Genomic DNA, 13,631 nt, shown 5'->3' with positions numbered 1-13,631 from the left:
TCGAAGCGATCGGGTTCAACCTAGTCGTAGCGCGCGCCAAGAACAGTTGTCATGGGAACGTCCTATAATCAAATAGTGTTGCAGAAAAGGTATCAGAAGCCAAAAAGGGCATCAAACCGATAGGTGAAAGGTGTTGAAGAACACAAATTAAATAATGTTGCGGAGCGATGTAAGAAAATGAAGGACATCCAGAAAAAACTAACAAAGACGTGCTATAGCAGTCGTCTGTGAAGACTCGATAAAGTGGGGAAATGTGTTAATCTTGGGGAAAAACTAAATTTGTGCACATTAACTGTACTCCTGCCTCGAGGTGACGTTCAGAAAGTGCAGTTTATGACGTGTCTGACTGATATTTGGACTGTGCGTGATCACTAAAGCAAAGGTTGTATTGCTGATGATTTTCAGTGACTATATTAATGGCTTTTTAGAGTAGCGACCTTTAAAGCCATTGGACACTTTCGGTACAGAAAACAAAATTAAAAGTTCACAGATTTACAAATAACTTACAGGGTTTACAGGTTATGGTGAAAGACTTCTCTTGAAATATTGTTCCATGAAAAGCTTTACTTTTTGAGAAAACATTAAAACAATACAAATTCTCGATATCGAGAATTACGGATTTATTTTAAACACATGTCATGACACGGCCAAACGTGCGGAAACAAGGGTGGGTTTTCCCGTTATTCTCTCCCGACTCCGATGACCGATTGAGCCTAAATTTTCACAGGTTTGTTATTTTATATAGAAGTTGTGATACACGAAGTGTGGGCCTTGGACACTACTGTTTACCGAAAGTGTCCAATGGCTTTAAAGGATGAGCGTGATTTTTGGACGAGTCCTGTCCGAATATTGACGTCAACAATTTGATTCTTTCTATGGTAAATGCATAAATTTCAGGTGTCCAGGTTATATAAGAGTTTACTTACGTTCAACTCGACCACAAATTTCATTTCATGTTTCACTCGATTTTTATTTCGTTCGTTGGTGGTCATTTCAATTGTTAACAGCGCAGTTTGTCTGTGTATATATGTGATTTATAAAATTGTAAATAATAATAACATGATTCCAAACAGTAAACCTGCGGTGAACTATTATTGAACTCCCACTGGGATAACCAAATCTTATCCACCGAAGAAAATATCGCGTTATTTACAGGCTTAGTGGAACAAATTATAATTAGATTAACAATTTATACCCAAATTGGCCCAATACAATTGACGGAAGCTACAATCAACAACAACTAGGAATTGAAGGTAGGAATTGATATTCCTCTTAAAACAGTCTAGATTGTAGGATGGAGGGCAACACGAACCGGGCAAGGAGTTCCAAAGAGATGCAGTAACGTGGAAAACGCGCTGTTGATATGGCTCATGTACTACATCTCAGCAAAGCAAGAGTGTACGGTGAGAACAAACAAATAAGACCCTGGTTTCACGCTCAAACACTCCGACAGAAGAAGGAACTAGGTCGGACCATTGGTGGCACACTAACCAGGAAAACTAGACAGACAGATGCTGGCTTTAAAAAACTAATACAGACATTGGGAAATAGGTTAAAGACTTGATCCCATCTCTTCAAAACAAATACTAACAGAACGCTTCTGTACTCTATCTGATCAAGTTTCAAATGAAACTTAAGTATTTCAGTAAGATTATTTCAAAGGCAAAAAATATAGCCCCATGTTCATTTTATCACTAAGGCTGCATGTAGACAGTCATTATGTACCATTTGTACAATTTAATGCGTGCTGATTGGTCCATGGCTAACATACCTCACAAAGTAAGTTAAGGAATGTGAGTTTGTCTAAGCCAATGAACGACCAATGTCACAATCGCGCATTAAATAAAATTAGACTTTTTATCATGACATATATCTAAAGCCAAGCCTCACCAACAGAGGGCGCTATTTAATTACTTTACTTCATTGCATGAAATTTCAGCTTTTGAAAAAAAAACCAGTATGAGCTTAGAGCATATTATGAGTGATCTCAACCAAGTATTTCTCCAACTAGAACTACTGTGATCATGTTTTTCGAACATCAATGTAACATGGACCAATCTTGTCTGATGTTTGATTAAAGCTTGCCTGTATCGAGCTCGTGGTGCTCACCCAGTTGAGCCCCTGACAAGAGCTAAAGGAACGATCACTCACCCTCTCGTGGTGTGGTAACGTCATGCACCTGGGGCCAGCCCCAAAGTGACCCACTCCACAAGCAGGGCACTTAGGGCTGACCAGGGTGAGCCCCTGGCATGACGTCACGCTATTTGAAACGTACCAGGGGCAGACCGGGGTCGACCCAGGGAAGCTAATCGAACGCACCCAATATTAGTCCCAATTTGTTACAACTGGGATACATATTTTACACTGTGTTTTGCATTGCATGGCTATTGCTGATCACATCGTTTGCAATATCTACGTATGAAAAAAATTGTAAAGTCCCATAGAAATGTGACTGTACACCTGCATGACTTGCAATCACAAGGTTGTAGGTTCGAATCCTACCAAGCTAATCTCTGATTTTAAAATGACTAAAAATAAGCAATTGTCATCTAGTTACCGATTTATAATTTCTTGATTTGTGCAATTCATAATCATAGACGTTAAACCAATGTTTGTTTGAGAGAGATTTATGTCTACTTGTGAGACTTTTGCCGAGTTCCCTTGGTGGGAAGATCATTTTAACAAACAAACAATCAAACAAACACACTAATTTATGGGTAATTTACAGAGATCGAAATCCTTGTTGGTAATTTACAAGTAGACAACAGACTTTCCACAAAGCCTTAATCACATGGGATACAGGGTCCAGCACAACATCTTGCAGGCACTTAAACGCGGTTAGAGTCCTCACAAATTTTGCGCACAGTAACCTCACGACCTCGGTGTGACACTTGTGAGTGTCCTGATGGGAAGGCCCACGCTTAAAAGTCGCTGCGTTATGGGGCAAGTCAAAGGACGGTAGTTGGTGAACTTTCACACCCACTGAGGAAAACAAATGTACACCCTCCCTCATGAACTCACCCTCCACAATGATACTTTCCCCCCTTTGTAGGAGTGGGAGAATCCCTGTTCTCTGCAAGAGTTCCGTACTGGTTGACACATCTGACAAAGGATCGGAGGTGAATACCACTTCTCCAGAAGGGGAGAAGCAAACCAGACAGTTGAGTCTTGTAGAGCTGAGGTGATTCAAGATGGACCTTTGCTGTACTTTGATCCTAACTGGTTGGAGCAGGAAACTGGTGTTGCAGAACTGACCCTGGAACCTGACGGACTTGGTTGAGGTTGAGGTTGCGGTGCCTTGCGCTCTTAAAGTGGGGATTGGTAGTGTGACATGCAAGTAGTACACCCATCGCATTATGATAAACAGCGCATGCTTGGTCGAGGGTAATGCAAACCTATCGGCCAAATCTTCGGGTTGAAGGCCAAGCCACACATGACACAAGAACAAGAAGAGCTCATCCATGTACGGAATGGTCTTCTCTGTAAAATCCTGATAATTGTGCAGTGTTTCTTTGGCAAAGTCTACCGCGTCCTTCCACTTACTGGATCTATCTGAGGTCAAATCGTCTGGCTCGATACGCCAAAAGAATCTCATTAGAGTATCGACAGACCTAAAACCAGTGTAGAACTTGATCTTCTCGTCAGATGCCATGAAGCGATGCAATCCGAACTTCTCTATGCTGAGTGCTTTCTCAAGCTCCTTGACCCTTTCCAAGGCTTGGGTTAGGCTAAGGTGTCCTTGTGGTTCAGTTGAGTTAAGGTGGTCACTCAGCATGTCTTCAATACTCCCCGTGGTGTCCCCAGAAACAGAAGCCCTACTGCTCTCATGTTGAGAAACAGCCATAGGAGAAGCCAAGCGACTAAATATTTGGTCGTAAACATTTTCAGTTCCTGTCTGACTTGTGGTCTGGATTTCCTCCCTATCGAGAGGTCCCACTGAAAGAGTGTCATGGCTACTAACCTTTGAACCTGAACCAATTCTTTTGGGAGTAAAAATCCTGATTGGTTTAACATTTGAAATCTTGGTCTTTTGAACTGGATTTTTCGAGGGGACGGGAGCTGAATCATGGTGATCAGCATCCACAAACTGACGAAGGCTTGATACACGCTGTTCTCTTAGCCCCTCTGTTAGTCTCTCTTCGGGTTGGACATCAGGTTCCAATGAATGGGAGCTGATGATCCTTGGTAGCACCTCCTCATCAGATTCCACAACCATGCTGTCCCTCCTCAAGGGATTGCACGCTGTCTCAATTTTGAAACCAGGGTTTGGGTTTTGCTCAGGCAAGCCAGAAATAACATGAACAACTTCAGGAGAATCCAAATGCTCGTGTTTGATGTACATCTGTTGTTGTATGGAGGAATACCCAGTATCACTTCCATCACTATTATCCACCGAGCCAGCAACTTCTAAAAAGTCCATGTGACCGACATCTGGGTACATGACTTGTGTACATGCAACCTCAGTTTGATCGTCAGCTGAAACAAATCTAGGACCTTGCTGACTATATTGGGCATGAGGCATCCTCGCGTTTGGAATCAAATGCTGTTGCTCAGTAGGACCTTTCGAGGAGGTACTCAAATTGGTGACGGTGGGGTCGATAGTCTGGGAGGGCTCTGTAACGTCTTGTTGTTCAAAGTATTCCCTGATCTTGAGTTTTGGAGCTGTTGAACACGATCTCATCCTGTATGTGGTAATATGACGAACATCAATTTAAAACAACCTTTCAACAAGAAGATCTAGTCCAAATCTAAGCCCTTGGTTTTAAATTTGAGTCCCAGTCCAGAATCATTTGGGCCGGATCGACAATCAAGTCACGACTCTCTCAAGTTGAAATATTTGTTTTCAAACTGAGAGAGATTTAAAATAAGATAATAAACAAAGTGTGGCCTTTAATTCTCTTCACGTGTTGCCAAATAAAATTAAAAGAACTTTAAAAGTTTTTACGCTACAATGTTCTCGATTTTTAATTCCCCAGCTGAAGATTAGCAAAAGGCGGGAATGTTTAAAGAAACCTTGAGCTGAAAACTCTTAAACCAAAATGTAAATTTCAATATTCACTATTTCAATTCAATTCTATTTGGCATGAAATTCACTCTTTTTTCTGACAACTCAAGTCACAATTAATATCATGTACGCATCCAGGGACCAATTTCATAATTATATACAAACAAATGTAGCTGCTTAAGCAAACAATGCTGCTAACCAGTTTTATGTAATATGATTTTGGGGGTTGAGCAAAGAATTGTCTAAAGTTGGATTCGAACCAACAACCTACGGAATAACGTTTTGTGTTAAGCAGAATTATCATCTCAATGCCAGTATACAATTGTTGCATGCTGTGACGGGGTCCATGGCGTTTTGTACAATCGAGGGGGAAGTTGGTGCATGTGACACAGTATTATGGCTGGTATTCTTATTCTGGTGAGCCAAATTTTGTTGTGCTTAAGTTTCTTTTTTGTGCGAAGCAGCTCTATGAACTGGTCCCATTTGAGCCCAAGTCATTGACCATCATCACACGAGTCCAAGTTCTAGTTACAAGTCATGCAACACCACTGCTTAATCGCACAAAATTATCGGTTTATGTTTGTGTTCTAATTATAACACAACCTCAACAATGTCAGTTACAAAAACATCATTATCACAGGACTCTAGAAAGTACTAACATCTATTATATCGTTGCGATACTCGCAGCCAAAACATAGGATTCAGTAGTCTAGGTAGTCTAGTTGGTAAGACACTGCTCTAGAATTGCAATGGGTCGTGGGTTCGAATCCCAACCGAGTAATATGCCTGTGATATTTTTTCAGGAGAAGTACTGAGAACCGAGTATAAAGTGCTAACAAAAATTGACTTCTTTATCCCAGATGCAAATTAAACATCTATTACATCATTGTTGGTGTTCCTCAAATGGGCAATGAACTAGACTCAGGGACAAGTTAATGAGTTGGACCATAGCAGTGAGAGCGGTTAGTCTCACACGAAGCAGCAGTCTTGCGAGATAGCTGCGAGAGAGCAATTTGGAAGACACCACAACAGACATTTAACGACTCGTCTACAAGTCTAGCCATAAACCTTAGGTGGATTTCACAAAGAGTTGAGACTAGTCTTATCTTGAGTTATATAACTCGTCCCAACCTTGTCCTCACTTAGGACTAGCCTTAAAGACACTGGACACTATTGGTCATTGTCAAAGACCAGTCTTCTTACTTGGTGTATCTCAACATACGCATAAAATAACAAACCTGTGAAACTTTTGAGCTCAATTGGTCATATCGAAGTTGCAAGATAACTAGGAAAGAAAAAAACACCCTTGTCACATGAAGTTGTGTGCTTTCAGATGCTTGATTTCGAGACCTCAAAATTCTAAACTTGAGGTCTCGAAATCAAACTCATGGAAAGCTACTCCTTTCTCAAAAACTACGTCACTTCAGAGGGAGCCGTTTCTCACAATGTTCTATACTACCAACCTCTCCCCATTACTCGTTACCAAGTTAGGTTTTATGCTAACAATTATTTTGAGTAATAACCAAAAGTGTCCACTGCCTTTACGTTTTTTTTATTAACTCCTAAGACTAGTCCTAAGTTAGGACTTTCTTTGTGAAATCGTCCCCCTGATAATGTATTATGGTATAATACTTACAAAGATTTCTCTGTGTGTGTTTTTCTTTGAGTTGATTGCGTGGATCTAATCTTGGGGGCTGGTTCGTCACTACCAGTCGATGGTGGAGTGGAGGGGTTCGAGTCATGGTGGATCCTCTTCTGCTGAATTTTAACGCCTGAATTCTATAAAACCACAAACCACAATAATATTAATAATAAAAGTATTTATAACGTGCCTTTTCCCAAGGATACAAAGCGCCAATTATTTTTACTGCAAGGTGAGTGGGACAAAGATTTTGAAGTGATAAGTCCTAATCCTTAGCACACCATGTAATGGTTTACATGGTGCTAAGTCGATACAGCAGCCACAGCCAGGAACACCAAGGTTAAGTGCACACACTGGGTTCTTTCACATGCATTACACAACACATGGGAAAAACGGCTTCCGAAGGACGAAGCAATGGTTAAGTGTCTTGCTTAAGGACACAAGTGTCACGGCTGGGGATTCGAACCGACACTCTGCTGATCAAAAACACCAAAGTTTGAATTCGGTGCTCTTAACCGTTCGGCCATGACAATTATGATGTGCCAAGGCTTAGAAGAGACATAACACCATTAATAGCTACTGGCATCAGGCCAAATTATGGGACGAGTTCTACAGGAAACAAAAACTCAAATTTGCAAAACGGTCCGTTCCATGAGGTTTGGGACAAATTTTTGTACCCCATTTTAAGGTTCAGAGTTTACACCAGAATTTGTTTTGGGAGGGGATGGGGAGGGGGCACTTTTCCCCGCCCCCTGGACCCTTAGTGGTTTGGGAGGACCTCGACGGCTCAACCAGGGGCTAGAAGTCAAGGTCTTCCCTTATGCTATTGGATGCTAGCAGCGGAAGGTTTTGTTATATGCACGTTTGTGTGCAGGTGTTATAAAGGTCCTTGATGTTTTTTGATGAGGGGGGGGGGATAGAGTGAATGCTGATAATACTAATAATAGTAACCAGTTTTTATACGTAATCGCTTTTTACACCCGAGGGCTTCTCAAACATTATTAACCCTGGTCACTTGGCCTTATCATTCCTCAAACCATCTCAACTCCCTTGGGATTATATGTCACTCAGCCTGTGCGACAACTACATGTTCATGTGCTACTCGTCTAAACCAATCACAAGAACCATCTCTGCCCGTCACAGGTACCTATTTTTCCCTGGGTGGAGAGAAGCAATTATAGTGAAGTGTCACGACCAGGATTCGAACCCACACTCTGCTGAACAGAAGCACCAGAGTTTGAGTTCGATGCTTCTACCCACTTGGCCCAAACAGCCTGTGGGGATTGTCATATTGGATTTCACCTTTTAGTTTATTTTGGTTAGTAATTGGCACTTAAGTTTATATAGCACTTACCTCAACTGAGCTTGATGATCCTGGAGAAAGAACTCCGGCATTTTCATGAAATGGTCCCAAAGATGACAAATCTAAATTGTACTCGAAAAATACCGGCTCTTTGCACTTTAATCCTGTGTAATAACATTTAATATCAAAGTCTTAGTCCAATACATAAGAGGCACCTTGAGGTATACTGCATATTTTGGAAATAAAAGACAGTGGACACTAATGGTAATTGTCAAAGACCAGTCTTCTCACTTGGTGTATCTCATCATATGCATGAAATAACAAACCTGTGAAAATTTGAGCTCAATTGGTCGTCGAAGTGTGAGATAATAATGAAAGAAAAAAACACCCTTGTCACACGAAGTTGTGTGCTTTAAGATGGTTGATTTCGAGACCTCAAGTTCGAAATCTGATGTCTCGAAATCAAATTCGTGGATCTTTACTCGTCACCAAGTAAGGTTTTATGCTAATAATTATTTTGAGTAATTACCAATAGTGTCCACTGCCTTTAAACAAGTTTAATTCAGCATTAATAAACAGTGTGTAAAAGAAAATTTTGACCCACTTTTCTTTTTTAGATTACAACAGATTCGGTTGAAAACCAATTTAATTTTCAATATTCTGGGCAGAGTTCTGAACAAGTGGAGGGGCTAGGTCATTGTTGTGTGATGAACTGCTTAGTACATAAACAAGAATTTCCACGGCCGAAAGGTCAAGCACACAGGACTTGAAGTTCTGGTGTTTCTGAGTGAAGTTTTGAGTCCCTATCTTCACACTTGTGTCCTTCGACAAGACTCTCAACTAATACTGCTTTGTCCTCCACATGGGGCTTAAGGCTTTAGGTCCCATGTCTTATGTATTGGACTAAGAAGCCAATATTTGGGGTTGAACAGAGACAAAATTGACTAAACGGGGATTTGAACCAACGGCCTTTGGTTTAAAGAATAATTCAGAAGAGTTAAGATGTGTTCAACTCCTGCGAAATATTTGCAGCGAAAAACGGGGCTGTGACGTCAATTTTTTTTTTATCGCATTGGCATTCGCAGGAAGTATGAACCGGGCTTTAGAACACTCTGTCGTTATTAAATACAATACCATACCTCCTTTGCGTGACTTGGGGTCCCACTGCTGCTCTGGATGAAAGTGGCAGCTGCACAACTTGGTATGTTGGGTTTCCGGACGCCACAGCTCCCCATTCTTATTCACCCTATTGATCCGTAACACCCAGATCTTGTACCATTTCTCCCAATCCGGGCCGTCATTCGGTGATGGGAAGTTGTAGAAATGGCACCCGTTACCCGACTTGTGGCCACATCCCGGGGCGCAACAAATCATTTTTTGGGGTCACACCATTGAAGAGATGAGCTTGGGCCTGTGGCTAGACTGTGCGCTGGCAAGCAAAAGTTTGTTTGGTTTGTACACAGGTGTCTAAAGAAAGAAAAAATAAATCAAATGAAAAATTAAATCCAAAAATTGATCAGTGAGGAGGTTCCAAATTCAAAACTCAAAAACGAAAATCTCTACCATGGTCTGGCAGCAAATTTGTGCCACATTACCTTGTATTCATTTCAAGGTGTTAACTTCATCTAGTAAAGTTACTCTTAGCAATCTCTACAAGATTAAAGCTCTCATTACAGTTCAGCGCAAAGAGTGTAAGCTACGACCAACATGGTGTGCTATAATTAATAGCTCACTTTTGTAAAAGGAATAATAATTATAGGATGATTAAAGTTGGGCATAAAAATGCTAGGCACAAAAAGAACAATACCATGAGCACATGCCCACAATTCATTAGGGGGAAAAGTTTCTGTATGGCGCCAGCGCCACCACTTTTTCATTTGATATGATTATGAAATAATATTATCTTATTTACCTCAATGAGATATACCTTTGTGTAAAAATGAGTGACAAAGTGGTGGCGCCATACGCAAAGTTACCCTTCATTGGACTGCTATAATCTTCAGCTAGACGAGTGACAAGCGCATTCCAATTTTGAACTTTCCAATGGAACATTTTTTTGGGCATTCCAAGCAAAGGAACAGTCCGGTCCATGTACACACACTGGATTCATGATGGATGGAATAGTTTTCCGATCCAATAAGAACAGTCCTACTTTACTCCGAAATACAAAGAGGCTCTATGCTAAGTGGTTTGTTAAGAGCATGAATGCAAACAAGAATGATGAATATTGAAATTTGTAGAAAAGTAAAGAAGACTGATCAGCTGATGGTTGTAACTTGTTGTACTACTTTAGTGCTATCCCTACTACCTATGAGTACTAGTACTGTAGTACTAGCACTGCACTAGACTAGTTAGTTTACATCTGTTATATGTAGAAGGTAATGCAATCATAACCCTCCTCAGGAACAGTCCTTTAAATTTAAAAAGATTAAGCCCGTTTTGAAATATTGAGCATTACATGTACGTTCAGTTGTATTGCATTGTCCCATTCATTGAGTAGGAGCATGGGGGTAGAAAATAGTAAGACTAGCTAAAAAAAGTAAAGAGGGTGTCACACATCATGCGGGTGGCTCTTCAACGGTGAGTTTCAACGATCGTGAACTCATGTACCTGTCATGGGTTGATTACACAGCACTGAGTTCAGTGCTCTTACTTACGTGCATAAAAAGCAACAAGAAGGAAAGACAACAACATGTGCAAATCAACATTGATGGTGATTTCTTCCCCATATAAAATTCTGTTTATATTTCGGAAAGTGCGACCATGGGAGGTAGACACTCAACCATCTTCTTCTGCTGTAAATTTAAACAGCGCCCTCTATATATACAGCATGTCATAACAAACGTATGATGAATAGACTCGGCACCCGTCCTTCCTAGGATTAATGCGCTCAGTGGCGTAAAGGCGCGACACCGGGTGCGTTCGTTTAGCTTCCCTGGGTCGACCCCGGTCTGTCCCTATAAGTTCGAATAGCTTTGACGGGCTCACCCGGGTTAGCTCCCCCAGTGCCCTGCTTGTGGAGTGACCTGAGGTGCATGCTGTCACCACGAGAGGGCGAGTGTGATCGTTCGATTAGCTCGGTCAGGGGCTCACCCGATGAGCACTGCGGGGTCGACCCAGGGAAGCTAAACACAATGGGGAGAGGTTGGTGGTATAAAACATTGTGAGAAACGGCTCACTCTGAAGTGCCACAGTTTTCGAGAAAGAAGTAATTTTCCACGAATTTGATTTCAAGACCTCAGATTTAGAACTTGAGGTCTCGAAATCAACCATCTAAACGCACACAACTTCGTGTGAAAAGGTTTTTTTTCTTTTCTTTCATTATTATCTCGCAACTTCGATGACCGATTGAGTTCAAATTTTCACGAGGTTTGTTATTGTATGCATACATGTATGTTGAGATACACCAACCGTGAAGGCTAGTCTTTTGGCAATACCAATAGTGTCCACTGCCTTCCTGAACACAGACATATGACCGCTGACACACGCACGAGTCGTTACAGGTGGTTGAGTCAAAACAATAGTATACAACTTCAAAATTGAATAATTTCCAAAGTCGCAAAAAGTCGCAACCAAATTTGGTTTTAGACTGTTCCTGAAGGTTCAGGCTACTGAAAAAAGTTAAAATTAAAGCGGCAATCGGCGGCATTTTATATTTCCTATGTCTCTGAATGAAATGAATGAAAATTATGAGGCATTTTATGGGATTAATCAGACCTTTTCAAACAGTAAACATAAATTAAACTGATTATTTTATTTAATTTTCATGAAATATAGACTATAAACAACCATCGACACGGTTTTCATGGCATTATCTTTTATGAGCCGTTCAGGGCAGCAAGTTAAAATACCCTATAAGTTCAACGGTTTTGCCGCACTTTTTTACCATTTTGTGTCTGAATAAAGTCATAACCCGAATTTTGAAGAGATTTTGTTCATTAGATATTTCCCCTTGACTGTATTCCCCCATCTATTATGGCACTTGCTCCCGACACCAAGTGCATTTTCCGCAAGCTTCGTAAGCTTAAGGAAAAGAACACCCGTTACAATCATGTCACATCTTGATAACTACCGTTTTTATCGTTTGTCCCGTATCATTCCCAAAGGCCTACAGATCAAGTGTACCCCTTCCTTTGGGGACCTTGACCCATCCTTTTTGAAGAAATGGAACAAGACACTCACTAATACGTCTTTCCGTTTGATCAAGTTGCTGGAAAATCAATGCCAACAATTCATTGATAATCAGTTACTTGAGATAACAAACACTGAGTCTCAACTCCAGGAGTCATGCTCTATTGAAGAGTTTGAACAGTTACAAGATACCATACTATGTAACGTCAAACACTTAAGGTCCACCCTAATGGACAAACAGAACAAGAAACGTATGAATGTCCTGGCTAACCATAAGAAACACACCCATAGACGTTTCCACAGTAAGAGAGCCACCATTGCTCCTCCTACTGTTAGGTTGTCTGACATGGTCCTTACTGACCCACAGGTTAAACTCCTCTCAAGGGGTCTTAAGTTTTGCCCCACACCCAGAGAGCCTAACCAACTTCTTTTCCAACAGGACATGGCCCAATTCAATCGTAGGTTACGCCTACGTGAATACTTTCATGTAGAGCCCTCCATGGATGACGAGTCATCTGTGGAGACCCAACCTATTCCCCGCAACCGCTTCAGGGAAAAGAGTACTTGGGTACCCCCTAAGAACCGAGATGTGTCTCTAGAGACATACGTCAATTCGGTTAACTCCGAGGTTCTTAAGGCCCCCAGTACCCCTACTCCCAACAACCTCCCCCAAGATGAGCGTCACGCCCTTACACAACTCCGCCAATCACCAGACATAGTGATTAAACGGGCTGACAAGGGGTCCGCAGTTGTAGTCATGAACACACATGACTACATTGCTGAGGGCCTTAGACAGCTCAGTAACACTGATCATTACATTGAATGTGCTTCTGATCCCACTGAGTCTTTCTCCCAAGATATCAGTGACACCCTTGTTAAGATTTATAATGCCAATGATATTGAGAAAGATACATTTAACTATCTCCTCCCACATGACCCCCATACAGCAAGGTTCTACCTTCTACCTAAGATACACAAGCCCAATAACCCGGGGAGACCTATTGTATCTGGGAATGGTATGCCCCACAGAGCGCATTTCTGAGTTTGTCGATAGCTTCCTCAAACCCTTAGTCTGCCGTATTCCTTCCTTCATCAAGGATACCAAAGACTTTCTCCACAAACTAGATGAGGTCAAGCACCAAATACCTGACTCTGCTATTTTGGTTACTTTTGATGTTTCATCACTGTATACTAACATACCCCATCATGAAGGCATGAGTGCATGTGTCTCTGCCCTCAATGCTAGTAATCAGTCCCGCCCCTCAGTGAGTCATATTAAGGAACTCATGAGCCATATTCTAATGAAGAATAATTTCACATTTTCCGACAGGCATTTTCTACAGGTACAGGGTACTGCCATGGGTACCAAAATGGTACCCTCATATGCTAACCTATTCATGTCTCAGTTGGAGGACAGACTCCTGTCCTCCGCCCCCAACCGACCACTAGTTTGGTGGAGATTTATTGATGATATTTTCTCCATCTGGTGTGGTGACCAAGACAGCTTGGATGACTTTATTGACCATATCAACTCATTGCACCCCACCATA

At 41.4% G+C, this 13,631-nt stretch overlaps 1 protein-coding gene across 1 annotated transcript; it reads right to left on the bottom strand.

The window, feature by feature from the left end:
• Nucleotides 1-762: 762 nt before the first annotated feature.
• LOC117291855 lies at nt 763-10,728 on the bottom strand. The gene is made up of 5 exons (XM_033773789.1): nt 10,608-10,728; nt 9,090-9,417; nt 8,002-8,114; nt 6,642-6,784; nt 763-4,682 (listed from the first exon to the last, which is right to left on the bottom strand). The coding sequence occupies exons 2-5, from the start codon at nt 9,322-9,324 to the stop codon at nt 2,723-2,725; spliced, it is 2,451 nt and encodes an 816-aa protein (XP_033629680.1). The 5' UTR covers nt 9,325-9,417; nt 10,608-10,728; the 3' UTR covers nt 763-2,722.
• Between the last annotated feature and the right edge of the window lie 2,903 nt (nt 10,729-13,631).

Source organism: Asterias rubens, chromosome 6 (genome assembly GCF_902459465.1).
Source record: "Asterias rubens chromosome 6, eAstRub1.3, whole genome shotgun sequence".
In the NCBI taxonomy this organism is placed as follows: Eukaryota; Metazoa; Echinodermata; class Asteroidea; order Forcipulatida; family Asteriidae; genus Asterias; species Asterias rubens.
This window is presented reverse-complemented; position numbering and strand designations above follow the sequence as displayed.

Coding starts and splice junctions, on each gene's coding strand:
- LOC117291855 (XM_033773789.1), bottom strand. CDS start 9,324: ATGATTTGTTGCGCCCCGGGATGTGGCCACAAGTCGGGTAACGGGTGC. Junction 8,115..9,089: donor CCCCAAGTCACGCAAAGGAG/GTATGGTATTGT, acceptor GTTATTACACAG/GATTAAAGTGCAAAGAGCCG. Junction 6,785..8,001: donor GATCATCAAGCTCAGTTGAG/GTAAGTGCTATA, acceptor GTGGTTTTATAG/AATTCAGGCGTTAAAATTCA.